This window comes from Bufo gargarizans, chromosome 4 (genome assembly GCF_014858855.1).
Source record: "Bufo gargarizans isolate SCDJY-AF-19 chromosome 4, ASM1485885v1, whole genome shotgun sequence".
Taxonomy (NCBI): domain Eukaryota; kingdom Metazoa; phylum Chordata; class Amphibia; order Anura; family Bufonidae; genus Bufo; species Bufo gargarizans.
The window spans coordinates 451,123,832-451,145,324 of NC_058083.1; the positions used below are offsets into that span (position 1 = coordinate 451,123,832).

The 21,493-nt window shown below is 40.8% G+C and overlaps 1 protein-coding gene across 1 annotated transcript in view; it reads left to right on the forward strand.

Annotated features, from left to right (window-relative positions):
• REL (REL proto-oncogene, NF-kB subunit) overlaps window positions 1-18,920 on the forward strand; it is a 55,913-nt gene extending 36,993 nt beyond the window's left edge. The window contains exons 6-11 of the mRNA XM_044289132.1: window positions 10,056-10,196; window positions 11,922-12,026; window positions 12,758-12,970; window positions 14,239-14,292; window positions 14,622-14,693; window positions 17,112-18,920. Of these exons, the coding sequence (XP_044145067.1) occupies window positions 10,056-10,196; window positions 11,922-12,026; window positions 12,758-12,970; window positions 14,239-14,292; window positions 14,622-14,693; window positions 17,112-17,803 (1,277 nt within the window). The 3' untranslated portion in view covers window positions 17,804-18,920. The remainder of the gene's footprint in view (window positions 1-10,055; window positions 10,197-11,921; window positions 12,027-12,757; window positions 12,971-14,238; window positions 14,293-14,621; window positions 14,694-17,111) is intronic.
• Window positions 18,921-21,493: the final 2,573 nt, after the last annotated feature.

The window sequence follows — 21,493 nt, forward strand, 5'->3', positions numbered from 1 at the left end:
TAAAATATTTATTTTCAACAAACTGTACGTCATATAGGATAGACATATTGTAGTGGATAAGTCCTATGGATAGGTGGAAGGGGCTTAGTTTGGATCCACTGTTCTCCCTAGCTATAAGCACCAAAGCATTAACAAAGAAGGAAGGAATTAACCCAAGAATTATCCTTTATCATTAGTAAGGTACTGGAAACGGGTAGGGGCAGTACAAGATTACATCTCAGGATCCTGTAGGTAAAAAAAATGTTTTGCTACCTAAAGGCCCTTTTAGTTGGGTCGATGCCCTTTAATTATTGGGAATCAACTGAGCGTTCCTGATAATTGCCTGATCGTGAGCGGAAATGAGAGCTGCATTTATATGCAGCAATCATCCCCTCTGTTTGGGAATGAATGTTCCCATACTTTTTTTCTAGTTTGTTCATCATCAATATAATATCTATTGGACAAATGATTTGCAGGCTACTATGAAGAATAATTTTTAGCCTTTTATTTCAAATCTATTGACATCTTTGAGGATTTTTTTAAATATTATGATTGCATTCTACTTATCTTGGGCTGAAATATTTTTTTCCAATTGGTCTTATAACAATATTCAGCAGTTTGCCTTCTACAGCCTTCAGGTTCACTGGATCTGCAGGCGATTGCTTTTCCTTCTCAGTGAATTCCATCTGAGAACTGCTCTGATGGCTTAAAAAGGTTAACCTGGAAAAAATATTGATGACCTATCCTCAGGATAGTAGTCTAATAGGTCAGCACTGCAGGTAAATAATTAGTGGTGCTCGCGTCCTAGAATTGGCATCCCACTAAACAAGAACAAGAAAGGTCCAGCACTCACTGTAAGTTGTCTGCAAAAGGTTCTTGTTTATTGTCACATAACCCTGTGATGCGTTTCGACACTCGCAGGTGTCTTTATCAAACAGCTGCTGTTTGATAAAGACACCTGCGAGTGTCGAAACGCGTCACAGGATTATGTAACAATAAACGAGATCCGTTTGCAGACAACTTACAGTGAGTGCCGGACCTTTCTTGTTCTTCTATCGTCAGGATAGGTCATCAATATCAGAGTGCTGCGGCCTCTTCCTAGGTCATGTTATGTCACCGTACATCAGTCACATCAGCCCAATGGAAGTGAATGGGACTGAGCTTCATTCAATACCAAGCATAGTCACTATACTATGTACGACGCTGTGCTTGGAAAGCTGCTAGGAGTCCGCAGTCCGGTGAGCACCGCAGGTCCCTAAAACAGCTGATCAGTGGGGGTGCCGGGACTCTGACCCCCACTGATGTGATAATGATGACCTATCCTGAGGATAAGTTATCATTCTTCTTTCCAGTATAAACTCTTTAATCTAGCTTAAATGAGAGTATATGACCTGTTAGGAAATTATAAATAAGAGCTGCCAGAACTCAGTGAGAAGGAGAAGGCATCGTCTGTAGATCCAGTTAAACTGAAGGTTGTAGAAGTCAAACTGTTGAAAATTGTTAATAAAAGAATAAAGACCATAAAAAAAAAATAAAAAAAATGATTTTGGCACAGGATAAGGAGTGCAATAATAAAAAAAATTGCCAACCAAAAGGTTCATATCCTTTAAGTATAAGCAAACCATGTAGATTCCAAGTAACATTTTGAAGAACGATATTTTCCTCTCACAGAAACAGTGTAATTGTTCTTCTGTAAACCACTGTTTATGTCTAACAGGAAGTGAAAGTGAACGTTTGTTGGCTAGAATGGCTGGCCTGTCGTAGGCTACTTCATCAGTAAACATGAAGTTGAAATAACAAGATAACCCCATCTCTGCTGCCAGAGGCAGGAAATATAACAGACCTCATTTACAAAAAAATAATTGCAGACAAAAAGTGGAAGCCAATGAGGACACATCTTTAGTTTTTTAACCCCAGTTATGGGCAACTGCTTCACTGTTTTCCTGCCCAGGTTTTCTAGATGAGACCTTCTGGGGTACCATAAGTTATGCAGCTGATAACATTATTAACATTGCATCTGGCAACTGAACAACTGCAGCAAAATCCCAAAATTCAAATTCTGCCCAATATCTCCCTTTTCTTGAAGTGCATGGAGTGATATCATGGTTTGCATGTTTTCTCTACAATCCCACTATATCTTGTAATATCCCAAAAAAAGGAAACTTTTACTGGTCCAAAGTGGCGGACAATGATACCACTCTGGGTTTCATGTATAAATTTTAAAAATGTCATATTGGTATCTGATTGGTAGCTACAGGTGACCCTTTTGTCCATACTATTTATGTACGTACATGAGGCCCACTGTGATTTAATAAAATACGGTATCATAATCCAGAGGAAGCTGGGTTTATAGATTATAGTACTTTAGGTAGGTAAGGCTATTTTCACACTGGCGTTTTGGCTTTCCGTTTGTGAGATCCGTTCAGGGCTCTCACAAGCAGTCCAAAACGGATCAGTTTTGCCCTAATGCAATCTGAATGGAAAAGGATCCGCTCAGAATTCATCAGTTTGCCTCCGATCAGTCTCCATTCCGCTCTGGAGGCATAGGCAGTCTGCTTGACGAAACTGAGCAAAACGGATCCGTCCTGGCACACAATGTAAGTCAATGGGGACAGATCCGTTTTCTCTGACACAATCTGGCACAATAGAAAACCGATCCGTCTCCCATTAACTTTCAATGGAGTTCATGACGGATCTGTCTTGGCTATGTTACAGATAATACAAACGGATCCGATTATGATGGATGCATGTGGTTGTATTATTGTAACAGATCCGAATTTGCAGATCCATGACGGATTCGCCCAAAACGTGAGTGTGAAAGTAGCCTAGTATTATAGGAATGGGAGATCAGCCCTAACCTGGTCATACACTATCCATGACTTTATGCCTAGAGCAGTGGTGGCAAACCTATGGCACGGGTGCTAGAGGCGGCACTCCGAGCCCTCTCAGTACCAATATGCCTTAGACTTTTCCTGCCATTCATCAGCGCAGCGCACTGAATGCAGGCGGGCTAATATAGATAAATGATAAAGTACATGGAAGATATAGTATATTGGACTGTAGTATTCAGGGTAAATTGCCGTGTTGACACTTTGCGATAAATAAGTGGGTTTTGCGTTGTGGTTTGGGCACTCGGTCTATAAAAGGTTCACCGTGATGGCCTAGAGAGTCATTGTCAAAGGTCATACTGTACTTTGTATACATTACAATACAGAATATTTTTTTCATTTTTTCAATGCTATCCCCAAGGTCATATTGTGATTTGTATGTCAAGGATAGTACACTATGGTGACATTTAATTTTTAAAAGAATTGACCAGAATTTGAAAAAAGGCCTGCATTTTTCCCCAAGCACGTAGGCTGCATCTAGTCGCATGGTGGCTCAGTGGGTAGCACTGCCTGGATTTGAATCCTACTGTGTTTTGTGCATTGGGGTTGAACACCTTTATGGCAAGAGATGCGCTGTTTGTCAGATCCTTCTTCTTCTAATCTTGGTCTCAAACTTTCATAATTAAGATAGAAATATTTTAATAAGACAAATTTATTTTTCACACTTCTTTTTCACTCACATGATATGATACAGAGTACAATGAGGCTAAAATGTCAGACACCTGCACCATTCGTGTTTGATCCTGCGTAAATGGAAAATAATTTTCTGCAGAAGTACTACACAATTAGTTTGGTGCACGTTCTTTTCCTTTTTGAACATGTAACCTTCCTAGTGTATGGCAGTGAATGTGTTACCTTCAGACTTTTTCCATTCAGCAGCTGGCGACGTACTTGTTGTTTGACACATGCTGCTTCGCGTTCAGTACATTCATTTTGCTTCTGTCTCTCCTGGTTAGTATGACACGGCTGCGTCCCTTAATAGAAACAATGTGATGACAGCAGAAAGTTCTTTAGAAGTCACCTGATGCATGTACTAATTAGAACCTTCTGAAGACCATTACCAAACCACAGCAAAACTTAATAGAAATTCATGAATTTTTTTCCCTTGGTTTTACCAAGATTGGGGTATTCCACCTTATATGAATATACCCTCATAAGGGCTTGTTCACACTTTGTTATGATGTGGCTACATGGGCGTCCTGAGAAATTAAAGTGGCCCTGGAAAATACCCTAAAAGTGGCCCCAGATACCACAGTGCAGTACAAAATACTTCTTAAATGAATTAATGCTGAGAGAGTCAGATCTTTATGTACCTGGCTTTTGGCCAAGAGGAGGGTTTAGGTGGCCCTCTGGTCATTGACCAACCAGGAAATTTCCCTGTAGGGTCTATGGCCAGTCCGCCCCTGTGTGGCTAAGAGCCTTGTGTAAGACCTCTTCCATTCCAGAGCTGGAATCACAGTTCTGAAGGCATTCAATGTCTCCGTACTGCCTGCCTGAGTTTATTGTCTCCGACATGCTGCCTAATCCCAGCCAAGCACTGGTTTTTGTCTGGCCCAATCCTGGCAATGGGGTCTGGTGGTTATCCAGCCCTTTCAGACTAATCTATGTTATTCACTTCACCTGTAAGTATTTTTTATGTTATGGCTGATCAGTGTATATGTAGAAGGGCCAAGTCTCCTCACCCTTTTTTTACACTGTTGTTATAATAAAAATGATTGTAGTAAAAAATCTGATTTGCTATGGCATGTGTTATATAACTTTGAGGCATATTGAGTCACACAAAAGATTTACAGTGAAACTGTCACTCGGGTCATGGTACTATACAGTAAATGTCACTTGTCACTGGTTTGGAAGCAAGCTAGATCATATGTGGAGATTATATTTTATAGAAATTCTCTCTGAGATAGTTTCATCAGTGTTGTTGTCACCACTGGCCTGCAGTATGTTATGATGATAGATGGGGATCTGGCGGGAGGCGGTGAGCTTTATTTTAACTAGAAGAACCACCCCATACAGCAGATAGTTAACACAGATATCTGAAAAGAGGAAGCATAATGTGCAGGGGTGCACAAGTTCATAGGTTATTCACAATTAGGAAGGGTTTTGTCCTCGGGTCGGCTCGGTCTCTATGTCAGCACTGTCTGCTGAGTCAATTATTAGGCAATTTGTGGTTGATTGAAACTTTCTGTTTGGTATTCAGTTACATGACACAAATTATTACACTGCTAAAGTTATGGGGACAGCCCTTCTAATAAGGGGTTCACCTCTTCAGCTTCACTGTATTCATTCCCAGAAAGGGCACTTTTCTCAGAAAGAGTTTTTTTTTAGCTAAACATTCGTAGAGAACTTTTTTTTTGTTTTGTTTTTTTGTTCTTTGGCTGTTTTTCTTTTTCATTTTGGAAGTACTATGCTATTGAAAATAAAATACAAAATCATATCCTCCTATAGCAATCAGCACAGAGAGATAAAACATATGGATAGGTAACTCACTATCATTTTACTGCTGCTGTGTGGGAAAGATGTTATCTGTAGGTTATTCCTCATTATAACAGTAGGTGCAGAATTGGGATAACACTATGACAGCTCTAGTGTTCTCTGGATAGGCCTAGATGATGATGATGTCCACAGAAGAGCATGGCATTGAGGTGTGATGCCTTCATTTATTGACCACAGGGAGGCTCTCTCTGGTCACAGTGATGGTTTGACTGAGAGAGTTAAGCAAGGCTGTTTCCCATGCTAAAAGGCCAAGCAAAGAGAAAGTTATAGAGCCAGAGTAGGAAATAGAATATAACGGTATTAAGTAAGTTAAAAAAATTATATCCAGAAAACCAACCACCTGTTTCTTTAGTTTAAGAAAAATGACATAGAATATTCACATATAGGTTAGTTGTGACTCTGGTGCCACCAGTTGGAAGGTGGCTATCTTCTAAGTCAATGTTCCATCTTTTAAACAGGCCTTGAGACATAACGTAGGATATAAATATAATCCGAAATTATGGCCCGTTTAAAAGGTTAAACATTGCCTCCCAGGATAGCCACAGTCGAACTGGTGGCCCCAGAGGCATGGCTTTCTCTCTTTTTTTTTTAAATAAGAGATAATTTGCACACCTTTTTCTCAGAGGAGTACTGCATGAACTGTTTCATTAGAATCAAGTATATAGCCTTGTGCTTTCCACTGACAACTGTAGGAGTAGAAGAATCAGTTAATTAGCAAAGCTCACAAAGTTTTACAGGTGCGCTGTCATGTATGCCAACAAGGGAATACACAGTTCCAGCTGTAAAAGTGTAAAGCGCCCTCCTGCATTCAACTGTATTGGCGTCCTCAGGACTTCAATACTGTTGAATACTGTAGCTTGGGCGGCAGTATTTTGTGCTGGACTGTACTATTTAGTTCTGTTGGGTCAGTATTTTGTGCTGCACTACAGTATTGCTGACCCCACCTTCTGTCAATTTGTACCCACCTACAACATTGGGCCACTTTTAGTTTATTTTCTAGGGCCACTTTAAGTTTCCTGTCCGCCTCTGACTGTGTGTCCGATCCTCCATGACCAAACAGCTGAATGTAGGCATGAGATCACTGGGGGGTCATTTACTAAAGATGGGCGTCTTACACGCCAGTCTTAAAAGGCCGTCCAATTTATTAAGGTCGCATGCATCTTAATACATTTGTCACATCGGTATTGTGCGTACACCAGCTAGAAGCTGGAGCGGTTTTCATATTTTTTTACGCCAGTTTTCTGGTGTGAATGATTATGAATGGTCCGGCTGCTGTGGCCCCACCCATTTTGTTAAGTTCCACCCACTTTATTGGATTTGCAAAATAAAAGTCTCAACATTTTTGCACAATATGCGGCGGTGTGGTGTGTATGAGACCTAATACAAGAGGATGGAGACTGAAATGCGTCTGGTTGCTGCGGGCAGTTTTCATCTGCACTAGTTTTATCTCCCCCGTAAATCCTTGTGACCTTTCATGTTTGAAACGAAATCTGCAAATGGTTTCCTTCCCTCTGGTCAGAGACCAGAAGGCACAACTTGAGTAGGTTTAGTACTGCGCCTTGTTACATACGTGGGTGTCATCCTCCTCCACCTACCTTTATTTATGGGTGTAAAGGAAGTATTTCACAATATGGTTTAACCCTGCCAACCTTTTTTCACTGACTTGTGAAATGCTAAGATTAACCTCAGGAAGGCTGACAACCGTGAGAGAGGAAGATTTCGGGGGCCGAATCCTCCTGTTCCTCATGCCTACACATTTCATACATTGGTGGCATTACCTTTGCTTCAACCAACCTTAGATACTTAAACCTATTAAAATGTGGTTATCCTGACACGACAGACATGATAATTTATTTAGACACAAAAACATGAAGCCAAAACTAAGCTGATCAGATTTCTGGGACATTTATGACAGAGCCACCCAGTAAAGTAGTCCTAAAGAGGACGTATCATCTCTCCAGAGATGTCTGTTTTAGTAACTACATGTAATCATTCTGGAGCATCTATTCTTGTGACTCTATATTGTGCCATTCCTTTATTATGCCTTCTCAATTACACGCAGTTGCAGTGAAGGTCCAGATGGGTGTTACAAGTTGTTACAGTCTGACACTATCCAATCAGTGCTGCCAGTTTCAGACTGTGCAGGAACACACCCATCTGGACCCTCATTGCAAATAGCTTGTAATTCATTGACAAACCTAATAGTAGGAATAATAAAGGAATGGTACTACATAAGAGTCATAAGAATAGATAGTAGTCTCTTAAAACAAAAACCTGTCAGGAGAAGTGACTGGTCCTCTCCTTGAAGGAATTGTGTACTTTTGACCATTGGGTTCTACTCATTCTGATGAGTAGAACCTGCACTTTCTGAATCATGTGATAGCAGTCATGGCACATGACAGGTAAAATTTAGTGTTAGGAACCCGTCTAACTAGAGATCGCCTTGACATGCGGCAGACGGGCTCAAATAATTTTGTACAAAATGATTTGCCAAGCATCTCTAACTTATTAGTATAGCATTTGCAATTATGATGCAATTTTGTACTTTATTTGGTTTGCAGTGAGCTGTGCATTGCACTTTTTGTCTAACATTCTGATGAGATGGGTATATAGAGAAATACAGAGAAGCTACATGGACAATGGGAAACAATAGAGCTTGTCCACAGTTCTACTGAAAGTGATCAAATGACTTGAGCTTCTGAGTGTGCATGCTTCTCCATATCTGATACCATGTAGGAGGACCCAGCAGTTTATAAAACCTCAGTGGAAAGGTGTTGCTCTCTATTTTACCTTTGAGAAATGGCACCTAGTGCTATTCACACCAATTTCCGAAAGACCTGCTATTGCCATGAATGAGTATTGATTTCCAGCATCATATTTTCCATTGGCTTTTTTGCACATTTCTAAATCTATTTAACATGTTATGAAAAGTGAATATTGAATGAAATGGGAGAAATGTAGTGAAAAGGACAACAGGCCTCATTTACCAAACCTAGCAGGAGACCTGACTGTACTGCTCATAGCAACCAATCACAGCGCAGCTTTCATATTTCAAAAGCACTATAAGGAATCAAAGCTGCACTGTGATTGGTTGCCATTGGTAACAAGGCCTGGTTTCCTGTTTTGATAAATTGTGTTCCCTATGTAATGCCAAATATGCATAGTGTCTAACAGTCCCATGAAGCAGTCTGTGAAGTGGGTGAGGTTTGTGAAAATCCCACCCCAAAGTGGGCATCGGGTGTTCTGGGAGATAAGAGGCATGTCAGAGTGTCCTTTTTGCCTCCATATAACTTTTTTTTGTGTTCCATACAAAGGTATACAGACAAAAAAAAAACGTACTGAGCGATATACGTTTATTAAAATGGGAGCCTATTAATAATGTATCCCACTGCATGCCTACACAGTGGAATACGTCACACCTTCAGGAGAATCTCCCAATGTATACCTCCGACGTAGGATGTGAACGTTACCAGAGCCGAACTCTCCAGTCATGTCCAATACAGCAACAGGCCAATAGGTTTTCTATTGTTTGGCTACTATTTCGCAGCGGCTGTATATGCTTGTATACTGAAGACAAAATACATATCTTCCAACTGAAACATATTTACTGATCCACTAAAAAGTCACTTCATACGGAGATTCGTCTCCATACAGTATTAGGCCTCATGCACACTGCCGTGTTTCACGGCCGTGTGCGGGCCGTGGAACCGCGGCCTGGATCCCTCCTGAGAGCAGGAGCGCACGGCGTCACTGGTTGCTATGACGCCGTGCGCTCCCTGCTGCCGGCACAGTACAGTAATACACTGGTATAGATCATACCAGTGTATTGCTGTATAGCGGCGGCAGCAGGGAGCGCACTGCGTCATAGCAACCAGTGACGCCGTGCGCTCCTGCTCTCAGGAGGGATCCAGGCCGCGGTTCCACGGCCCGCATACGGCCGTGAAACACGGCAGTGTGCATGAGGCCTTAGAATGTATGGGCTCCAAGTCAGTTATTCACGAAGTCGTGCGTTCGTTGAATGACTTCGATAGTTAATTTTTTAAGTGGAAAACTTTAAAACTTGAAACTGAACTCTGCTTCGGTTCCGAGGTATTAGTTGGAAGCACAGCCGCGTTTGGATGAACCTCCGTACAGTATTATTTCGAAGTTTTGAACGAAGCAACTACAGATAATGCATCCATAGCTTGCTTTGCTCAACACTAGTCACTGCAATACCAAGCACAGCCACTATACAATGTACAGTGCTGTGCTTTGAAAGCTGATGTAAGTCCTTTCAAGGGGTTGCCCATTCTTGGAGTTGACAACCCGAATGGTCCTAAAAAAAAACAAAAAAAAAAAAAACAACTATCTGCGGTCCCGGGACCCCAGCGCCCCTGCACCACTGCCAGCCACTTCCAGGAAGTGGCTTATTCCAATGACTACTGCTGCAGATCACAGATCTCAGTGGTCACATCTGCTTGAACGGTACGTCACTGCTAGTGAAACCCGTGATTGGCTGCAGGCGGTCAAGCCACTTCCTGGTCTTACGGGAAACGGAAACAGCAGGGAAGGGAGTCAGCGGCACAGGTACGGCAGGACCACAGACAGGTGAATGTATTGAATAAATGTATTGCCAAGTTGTATAATATTTGATGAAGCAAGAAACCATAAGCAGTTTAAGTAACAGTACACATCATGTTTTCTCACCCACAGTGCGAGAGGACCAACTGCTGACGATTGAGGATTATGATCTAAACGTTGTGCGTTTGTGCTTTCAAGTTTTTCTTGCTGACGAGCATGGGAATTACACCAGAGCTTTACATCCTGTTGTTTCCAACCCAATTTATGACAACCGTAAGTTCTCCATAAATTGTACGATGTGCTAAACAATCAACTTAATGATATAAACTTTAGAAGAAATAGTGTGCAAAAGTTATAGTCAGCACTGACAGTATCATACACAGAAGAATGAACACACAAACTGAATATCTGAGTGAATGGATGAATGTCAGCACAACATGATGATTTTGGCTGGACCAGTCGACCAGTTATTGGGGCATCCCGATGGCGAATGTTGGAGAAAAGAATGGTCTTGTATGCCCAATCCTTTTGTTTTTATGGGTAATAAGCAACTGCTGGAGGTGTCTGTCAGCAACTTGGTCCCATGTCTCCATTGTGAACAGAAGAACGCTCAGCAAAGTGTACATGTGTATGGGGTAGACCTGAGGAAAAGCTGTTGGTTGAACAAGCATTCAGCTGACAGCTATCTGAAAGTGTAAATCTGGCCATATACATGGGATAACTACTCAGCTGACAGCTATCTCTTCCTATCTTATCATATACAACCATGCTCGGCTGTCCATGCATGTGAATGGGAGCGGGTAGAAAGCCACTGCCAGACACCCATGGTTTTTCTCCCCGAGAACAAAAGGATTGCCTATTTCAAAATCTAACATGCCCGACCCTTCTCTCCCCTGACTTCTACTGTTGGGGGAGAGTCAGGAGGCTCCCCTTGGGTAGGGTTTGGCCAACATACACATAAGGCTACTTTCACACTCGCGTTTGGTGCAGATCCGTCATGGATCTGCACAGATGAATCCGTTCAGATAATACAACTGTTTGCATCCGTTCAGAACGGATCCGTTAACAAAGCCAAGAAGGATCCATTTTCTATTGTGCCAGATTGTGTCATAGAAAACAGATCCGTCCCCATTGACTTACATTGTGTGTCAGGACGGATCCTTTTGGCTCAGTTTCGTCAGACGGACACCAAAACTCTACAAGCAGCGTTTTGGTGTCCGCCTCCAAAGCGGAATGGAGATGGAACGGAGGCAAACTGATGCATTCTGAGCGGATCCTTATCCATTAAGAATGCATTAGGGGAAAACTCCGCTTTGGACCGCTTGTGAGAGCCCTGAGCGGATCTCGCAAACGGAAAGCCAAAACGCCAGTGCGAAAGTAGCCTAAGTTGTAAGGCCAGCTTAAAGAGTTTGTGAAAGAAAGGGGGTGAGGGTTTGGCAAACTAGCCTACTTGGCAGGACCTGTAAAGATAGGATTACTGACCTGCTTCCCGGTGCCGACTCCCTGCTACTTCTCTTCCAGGCCTTGGATGCTCGACTGGGATCCCTTGATGTCAACATTCCGGTTTGACATCACTGCAGCCAATCACTGGCCACAGCGGTGAATGGCTCCCATTTTGTCATGTGACAATTTGTCATGATGTAAGGGGAGCTAGCAGTGATTGGCTGGATGTTGACATCAAGGGAGCTCAGTGGAACATCACAGGCATGAAGGAGAAGGAGCGGGAGCCAGCACCAAGAAGCAGGTAACTAATCCTTCCTTTATAAGTACGCCCAAATGGAGAAGGGGGTTGCCAAAAAACCCCTCTATTTTTGCACGATCCCTTGAAGGAGCAATTCCTGATTAGCTGATTTAGTCCCATGACTCACTGCCCAATGATGGCTATATCATTTCATTATTCCAGGTATTGCTGCAGAACATAATGCAGAATACATTTGCCTTTATTACATTGTTAGCCATTTCTTATTATTTATTCATTAAAATAATGTATCATTCCAGGTGCTCCTAACACTGCTGAACTTCGGATATGCCGAGTAAATAAGAACTGTGGTAGTGCAGCAGGAGGAGATGAAATATTCTTGTTATGTGATAAAGTTCAAAAAGGTGCATATTTCAGTTTTACTATCTATCTATCTACGGTATCTATCTATCTATCTATCTATCATCTATCAAATAAAAAGGGTAATACTGGTTTTGGGATTTCCTCCATTTGTATACAGTCTTTCTGACTGTGGGTTGGCGAAATCCAAACTGTTTAGAGATGGTTTTATAACATTTTCCAGCCTGATGAGCATCAGCAAATCTTCTTCAGAGGTCCTCAGAAATCTCCTTTGTTTGTGCCGCTATAAACTTCCACAAACAAAATATTCCGAAGATCAGACTGATTGTCATCCTGTTGGTTAATTACACCTGATTTTAATTTCATCTTTAAATTACCGAAAGGTAATCCTAAAGGTTCACACATTTTTACCACTCACAGACATGTGATATTGGATCATTTTCCTCAAGAAGTAAATTACCCAATCTAATATTTTTGACTCATTTGTTTGATTTAGTTATATTTATCTACTTTACGTACTTTTTTGGAAAAATATAGTTTTAGGTCAGATTTATGCAGAAATATAGAAAATTCGGAAGGGTTCACAAACGTTCAAGCATCTCTATATCTATCTCTCCGGTGTCTTCCCATAATCTTATGGATTAATATTTCCTACTTTAAATGTTTGCTACCTACAAGCAGATGCACATATTGGATGACATGAATTTAGCACATATATTATACTAACACTAATTCTTCTTTTTATTTCTACCTCCCCACCCCCATACATACATAGATGACATTGAGGTACGATTTTTCAGCAATACTTGGGAAGATAAAGGACAATTTGGACAAGCGGATGTGCATCGTCAAGTTGCTATTGTATTTAAGACCCCTACATTTCCCTTTGATATCACTGAAGTCACAACAGTGAAAATGCAGCTTAGAAGACCATCAGATCAAGAAGTCAGTGAACCTATGGACTTCCGATACATTCCTTGTGAAAAAGGTAAATGCTTCAAAAAAGCCAAACTGTGTCATTTCTATGACATGTTCCTACTAGATAGACTTTTTGTTGCTGGTCTTATTTGTTTTATAATTATTAGTATTACAATTATATTATATAGCACCCTCATTCTCCATGGTGCTGTACATTGTCAAAGATTACAGCAAAGTGTCCATTAAAAACTTACAATCTACAAGGAATTGTTTAAGATTAGTAAAAAAAAAAAAGGTTACTTTTTCCCAAAAAACAGTGGCTATTTATCTCCATTCACTTGACAATCATTACCCACCAAACAGAAGCCTCATTTGTACATTTCAACCTGTGCTGGTGAATGTTCAGCTGACATGCTCAGTTTGGATTCCAGCATTGAGAAAAGCCAACTGAGAAGTACTGTGCATGTGTCAATTGAACATTGACAAGTGCATGTGTGGGAATACAGGGCTAGGCAGGAAGACGGAGAATGGCAGACCCTGTCACTCAAGGGGAGAGTCAAAGAGGGAATATGGAGGTGAAGGGATGCTCCAAAGACTAAGCACTGAAGATCTAATTACCATAAGCAATAAAACACAGATTTCTCCAAAAAGGGCAAAAAATTTAAACAAGAGAGGGGTCGTTTCACTCAGCAGGCTCAACTCCAATAGGCAATATGTCTCTTTTAGTAGGTTTGACCCTGCTGACAGATGCTCTTTAAAGTATTACAAATGGTGGGTGGCATAGGGCAGGGAATTCCACGGGGGAGACACCATTCACGTTTTTGGTCATTTTTGGTCTGCTTCCAATTGACATTTTTTGTGGATTGGATGCTGACACATAATTTTAAATGGGGCCGCAATAAAATACGGACAGCACACAGTCTGCTGTCTGCATTTATATGTCCATTCTGGAGTCCCGCAAAAAAGATAGAACACGTCCTATTCTTGTGCGTTTTGCAGACAAGAATAGGCATTGTCCTAATGGGTCTCCCCCAAAATACAGATGCAACATGGATATCATCCCTATTTTTTGCAGATCCATGTTTTGTGGACCGCAAAATGTATACGATCGTGTGAATGCACCCGAAGACATAAGAGTTTGAGAAAGTGATTAAAGTAGTTCAGTGGAGATGTTAGCTGAGTGGAGAGCAGTGTCTGCAAGGGCAGATTGAAACCTGTAGGGGAAAACATATATAGCAAACATCTGCAATTCTTAAAAATGGAATGCCATTAATATTCTGCATAAATCATTCGTATACGGTTGTTCTAATATTTTTTTTTCATTTGAATTCTATTTAGATAATTATGCTAAGAAGATGAAAAAAAATGAAGATATGTTGCAAAGATTTTATGGTGAGTAAAAAGACTAATCTAATATACCATGAGTAATACATAATGTACCCTTACGATGCCCCAAGGTAGCCACATTGAAGGACCATACCATATACTAATATTAACCTCAATAAAGGCAGGTAGGTATGATAAGTGCTCCAACCAATTCAGCAGATTTACAGCAACTGTACCAATCCTGGACGCAACAATCAATGTTATATTTTTTAAATGGAGCAAGAATAATTTTGTCTCTGACATGTTATTATGGTCGCCTAAAGTAGATAACTATGGAGATATCTTTTTGCAAAATATGCCTACAGTATTAAGAACAAATTGCATGTCTCTTTCAGGTTCCCTTCGAAATAATCAAGTGGAAAAAACAACAAAGTCATTGCATGCTATGGAACGACCCATAAAGAAAGGTATTCAAATGGGAATTTCATATTTTCGCAATAGAAATTTGTGTTTTTTTTATGTGGAATGATTCACCAAGCCCAAGACTTCTTTTGGGGAAACTTATTACTAGATCAGATAACACAACCAAAACTAGCTAAAATTAACGCAGCAGATTCTTCAACATGCTAGTCCTGTGTAGCCTATGATTGGATACGATGTTTACTTACAGGAACCCTAAATATAGATATAAATGAGAAAAAAAGCAGAAGGCAAATGCTAAGTCTACAAGAGCTTCTGCAACTTCCTGAAATAGTTCTGTGGAAATCTGGCAGAGACGCAGCGGTCTTTTACCTCCTAGATGGCTGCTTCGTTATGATGTGGAGGAAGAGGTGGAGCTGGTCTTGCCTTGCTTCCTCTACTGAATCGTCACTAACCACTGAATGTGTACAGTCATCAATTTCTATGTACTTAATGTACCTGATGTTCAAGACAAACAAACTAGTTGCTATAACCCAGCCATATAAATAATATTACCCAGAGGAAGGTGTCGCCAGGGACGGATTGGCCATAGACCTTACAGGGAAATTTCCCTGTGGGCTGATGCTCAGGGGGCTGCCCAAGCCCCCATCTCTGCTGCTGGCTGGGTACATAATACGCTATAAGTGGTAATTAACTCTGTGAGAATGCTCTCCTGAATTCAATTATGTACTGCATCTCACCTCATAAGCCCCCTGCTCCATATCCTAATCAGAGACAACTGGAAGAGGAGCAGAGAAAATGGTCTCTATTGATGGCCACCTCAGTTGGACATCTTTTGGGGGCAATATATTGTGCAGCACTGTGCTATATGGTATTTTGCGCTATGGTATTGCTGCCTCCCCCCACACACTTTTGTTGCCCCGCCTCCTGTCAAATTAGACCCTCCTACAATATGGAGGCCACTTTTAGGTATTTTTTTCCAGGGCAACTTTAGGTTCCCAATCTGCCCCTGGGTGACGCTAAAACGCACGTTGGGGTGTACGGATTTCTGAGGTGTATACTCACTATGGGTAGGTTGGGCATGTAATCCGTTTGCATTTATATACAGTATGTTACTGGGCATAGTTGTTTAACTATTTCCTTTTGTTTGTGTCTCCATTTTACAATCGGCTACTTTTAGCATCTACTTATTCATGGGCATTTGCCAATGTTGAGACACATATATCTTTACATTTTTGTTATACAGCAACTACATTTGTTATATGTCTGTATTCCGTATTCCACTTATTGGATGTCACTTATCCTCAGGACCACCGCACTTTTCTTGTTGATGTTTTTATGCATTTTTGTGTTAATAAAGTACTATACATTATTTATATACTTGGGCTATAGTGACTCTTTTTTTTCTATAGGTTTACATGATATATGCAAGTCAGCCTATTACTGGGGGGATTACATATTTTTGGGTACCCTTAATAGAGATACTGTAGAAATTTAAATTCCCATATCTGTTAACCATCTGTTGATTCTCATGTCCAAGACATTGACTCATTTTGTGGACTACTAGAGTCAAACTACTGCAGTTGAATGGTTCAGATATCTTAGCGTGCATAGATTGGAAGTGACTAAAATGACTAATGGTGTATTTACATGTGCCAAATGAGCAGGCAATGATTAGTAAGGAGCCGTTCCTTCCCGATAATTGCCTGCTTGTCAGAGGAGACGAGAGCTGCATTTACATGCAGCAATCATCTCTGCTGTATCTACTGTTATTGCTCCTTCTCATACAGATTAATTGTTTCTAGGCAGCAGATTGATGTTTACACTGCACGATTTACTGACCAGAAACAAGGTTGTAATGTGCCTCATAAATGATTATTTTACCCGATGAATAAGCGTTTGCTCGTTTATCGGGAGAGCGTTCATATAATTGTTCATTCCCAATAATCTGCCAAGGGGACCATTACTTGGCCAACAATGTAAACGTTACATTAAAAGTAGATAGAGGATGATGGTTGACATTCTGTGTCCAGCATCAATCAACACTTTGCAGTTAGTAGGAAAGTCCATTGAAGGGTCCAATGTCCAAATCTCAGCAAAGTTAGCAATAAGTGTATGAAAAGTAAACTCAACAAATCTTTTCAGCTTCATAGCCAGTGGACCAGTAATGGCAAAAATCTAAACTATTTGGTAACCCAGCCAAATTAATGGGTACCTCAAGCAGAATCTCATCCCAGAAGATTAACTGGTGGGGAGAGACATGAGTTGCGTATGCAACCGTATGATGCTGGAAGCCTTTCCTGCAAAGCTAATTGTACAATTGTGCCTCAAGATGGAGTGCAGGAGACGCAGCCAGCATCATCATCATTGGCGGTATCCGTGTAGTAATTTTATCTCAGCCAGTGCTACTTTGTTGGGATTCATTAGTGATTTATAATGTGTTTTTTTTCTTCTCGTCCTCCCAGAACCAGTAATGAATGAAACATGCGTGAAGCCTAAAAATGAAATTGATTCCATGCCAAGGTCCAGCCCGTCACTCTTCACTTTTAACATGCATACACTGCCAGAAACAGGAAATGTATCCACAGCACCAAGTTCTCAGAATTTCCTTTGGCAAAATGCAAGCGCATCATCCAACCCAACTACCATCCCAAATTATGGTTATACTCTAAGCACCACGCCAACAATAAACATATCTGCTCAGAAAGCCTATCCGATGAGAAAAGCTCCAGAGGCTTCGGCTAACTCCTTGGATTTTAATGCTATATTCCACTCAAACGCTGATCCTACTTTGCAAAAGGCGACATATGTTTCTGAGAAAGGCCTACCTAATACGTTTCGTGTGCCTAATGTCTCTCAGTCCAATTACTCAATCCTATCTACTGAAAACTCCATGTATGGATCACCATATCACCGAGATGCATACGAAACAGATTCCAATCAGATGATATTGAATTCATTGAATGAAACTTCTTGCTCCAGTATTTCTCAAGCCAGTTTTTACAGTTCCCAGTTTCATCCTACACAACCGGACAGCAACATGTCCAACCAGCCATGCGGTGATCTATTAGAAGCATCGGGTGACTATATTATGAGTGTTGATTCAGAATTCGAAACCATCTTGGAGAATATATCAAAAAGCATGGCCAACCAATAGCACACTTAGAAACTGGTGTTATTTTTATTTTTTTAATGACGTTAGATTGACAGACCTCAGGAACCTAATTATTCCTCTGGACCTGCGAAGTTTCAGAAATAATATGGTCAGTTGACCAGTTGGTAACTGGTAACTATGCTGTATACTGGATCAGGCTTCAAAAGGCAATTATAGTTACACCTCTTATGGACTGTTGACCTAGAACAATCTTAATTCTCATAGTCTTAAATCTGTATGAATGAGGCTGTATGACTTAATATAGGTAATATCATACTCTTGCAGCCGATACGGTGGGTCATAATGGTTTCCTTTTATATACTGGAAATCCTCTCTTTTGTGATTGTCTGAGAAAATAAAAAATAAGTAGGAAGCACAAGTAGGGTAGGCCTGTACTAGCTGAAAATCCGCAGGATATTATAGAAGCCGTAAAGTCGATCTGACTTTACAAAACACATATCAATTTATATTGCAGATATCCACCACGGATTTCCCCATTTATAATGCCTATGGGGAAAATTCGGGGAAAATCTGCATTAAAATCTGTGCTAATTCCTAATGTAACACATGTAGCTTTTGCTACAGAATTGATACTACAGAAAATCCGCCCCTGTGGCTGTAGATTTACAAAAAAGTGCCACTTGGAAAGTCTTCTCAAAGTGCTTGTTAGTGAGCACCTCACCGACGTAAGGTCTCCCACCCATGTGGCAGAGCAGAGAGGGGTTACATGATAAGACTGGGACTACAGGGTAGCCCACATTTAAGATAGACAAGGGGTGGATCCCCTTTATCTGGTCCTACAATTATCACTTTAGAGGTAATTTAGTGGGTGTACAGTACCTGAACCCAATAGTTTATCTTTGAAAATAAATCATATTGTTGGTGTAGTCTAAAAGCGCTAAAGGGGCAACATCAGTACAAAATGTTGACAATCTACATTTTAAACAGTTATAATATAACCGTTTGCTTGACCAGTGTAAAGTATAGCTAAATATGAAGATTCGACAGAGCTCTTTATAATTTAGGGTCCATTCACACGTCCGTTGTTTGTTTCCTGATCTGTTCCGTTTTTTGCTGAACAGATCTGGACCAGATCTGGACCCATTCATTTTCAATGGGTCCTGAAAAAAAATCTTACATTGTGCTGTCCGTTTTTTTTCAGGACCCATTGAAAATGAATGGGTCCAGATCTGGTCCAGATCTGTTCAGCAAAAAACGGAACAGATCAGGAAACAAACAACGGACGTGTGAATGGACCCTAAGGAGTTTTGTTTCTTCTTAATATAGAAATGTTGCTTGTGGTGTGATCAGCTTTTTATACTTTTTTTTTTTTTAACAACTACTATTCTATTTGCTATTGTGCAAATATCTACATATAGATATAATGACTGTGTCATTGTACTAGATCTCGGCTAAACCAGCTAATTAACATATCACTTGTAAACAGCTTTTTAATGATAAATTTATGGACATAACTTGGTTGTCATATCGGCCTTAATGCGGCCAAAAGTCTCCTTTGCTCATCTTCATCTAGCTGTCCCATATGTTTATTTCTTAGTATAGAAAATGGCGATAGATTGTGAGATGGTAAAAATTGACGCAGCGTATGTGAACACAATTTTTTGTTTGCTCATATCTAGGGTGTTTCTTTAGTTGAGGGATCAGCAAACTCCAGCTTTTCTGAAACGACAACTCCCAGAATCCACCTTTCACTTCTATAGGAAGTGCGTATGCTGGGAGTTGTAGTTCTACAACAGCTGGAGTGCTGACCCCCACTTTAATCTTCTATTAAGTATTGTTACCTACATTTTTATTGGAATGTATAAAGGAGAATATGCAGATACGCAGCATTAATCACTCCCCATCCCAGAAAAAGCTGTGAAAAGCAATATCCCAAAATCACTGAAACACTAATGTAAAATTACAGCAATTGTAGGCAAGTAGATTAGCAAAATGGGTCTGCTTTTATTTTTTTCCCCAGCTCAAGCCTATAAAAGTGAATTGAGGTGAAATACCAGACACAGCTCATGGGCAAAAGTGGCACTGATTCTAGGGGGTTAGGGGAGAAGACCCTCATAAATCCCTTTAACTCTGCCTCTAATGGTGGAGGTTAATCAAGGTAATTCTAATTAAGCCCTATTTAGGAACTGCTATGTGAAAAGTTTTTCTCCCTCCTTATGCCACTTTCACACAGTCAGTGTTTGTTCAGTAATTTCCATCAGTGATTTTGAGCCAAAACCGGGTGTGAGTAAAACAACAACACAGAACAGATGCAAATCTTTCCATTAGGCTGGGGCTACATGGTAATCTTGAGCAGCCATAGAAATGAATGGGGGTCGCAGCAGTTTGCCACATGTGACCCTAAAATCACAAAAACTCAAAAGCTCGTGGATTTTTTTGCAATTTTGTGGTCGCGGCAAACATGCAAGTAGTGCTATGACCCCATTAATTTCTATGAATGCCCTGCTACACTGCGATCCTTGCTCACATGACACCCATTACATCCAAGATCGTTGTGTAGCCCTAGCCTTAGACCTTATCTCTGTGTAGCTTCCACACCGGTTCTGGCTCGCAATCACTGATGGAAATCACTGACCAAACACTGATGGTGTGAAAGCTGCATTATAATGAGAAACGTTGAGGTGAATGCCGGATACAAGCTGGGCTGAACTTAGGGGTGTGCCACCTCTGTAATCACACTTCTGAAGGCTGTGATGACCAGGGCACCATGAGCTTGTACCCCTCATTTCACACTTTGTACCCCAACCTATGGAAAGGCAGGATGCAGCTACTTTCCCTAGTTCCATCAGGCAGTTCTATATAAGCAGTGTATGATTGTATTATTTGGGTACATCATCACGTAGAGGTTACTGAGCAGGGTACCATCCTTCCTATGGCTAGGGCTGCTATATTATATACAGCACTTCCGTGCACTAGTCTTGATATGGCTAGACGTTAATACGCGGTATACAGCTGCCCATTAGATTCACCCAATTTATTTGCATGTAAAAAGGCATTGTTGTTTCAAGTGACTTCTCGTGTTTTACCACTGAGTGGATTACTTTATTTTTTTGCTAAGCAATATCTATATGATACCATTGTCGATATCCCTGATCAATGGGGTGTGATTCTAATGATTTCCAAAATGGAAAGTATCTACAATATTTTAAAAATGTGAGATAGAAGTATGTTTCAAACATTGTCATATAGTAATAAGTGTCTGGTTATCTGGATCATCAAATTATAAGGGTTGACCGGCCTAGGAGCTAACAACCCCAATGGTCAACCCCAATAACTTGTGCCCAATTGAGAAAAAAATTAAAACTTGTCTGCAGTCCCGCTATTTCTGGTCCCTGGTGTAGCAGAAGTGGCTTGGTCTAGTGACTGCTGCAGCCAATCAATGGTCTCAGTAGATACACTAGTAGCCACCACTGATTGGCCACAGGGGTCACGAGACCAAGCGGCTGGAAAACAGTCTGCAGCAGGCCTGTGCAAATGTGAGGGTCATATACCATTGGGTTTATTGGCTCCTACCCTTTTAAACTCGGATTATATTTATAGAAAAAAAAGCAAAACCTACAATTCAGCTTCGTTACTGGTGATCTATTAGGGTCCAGTCAGACATGGCAAATCTGTTAAAGAAATATCTGCAACTGTCCCAAACATCCGAATGGGACGTGTAGAAATCCTCCT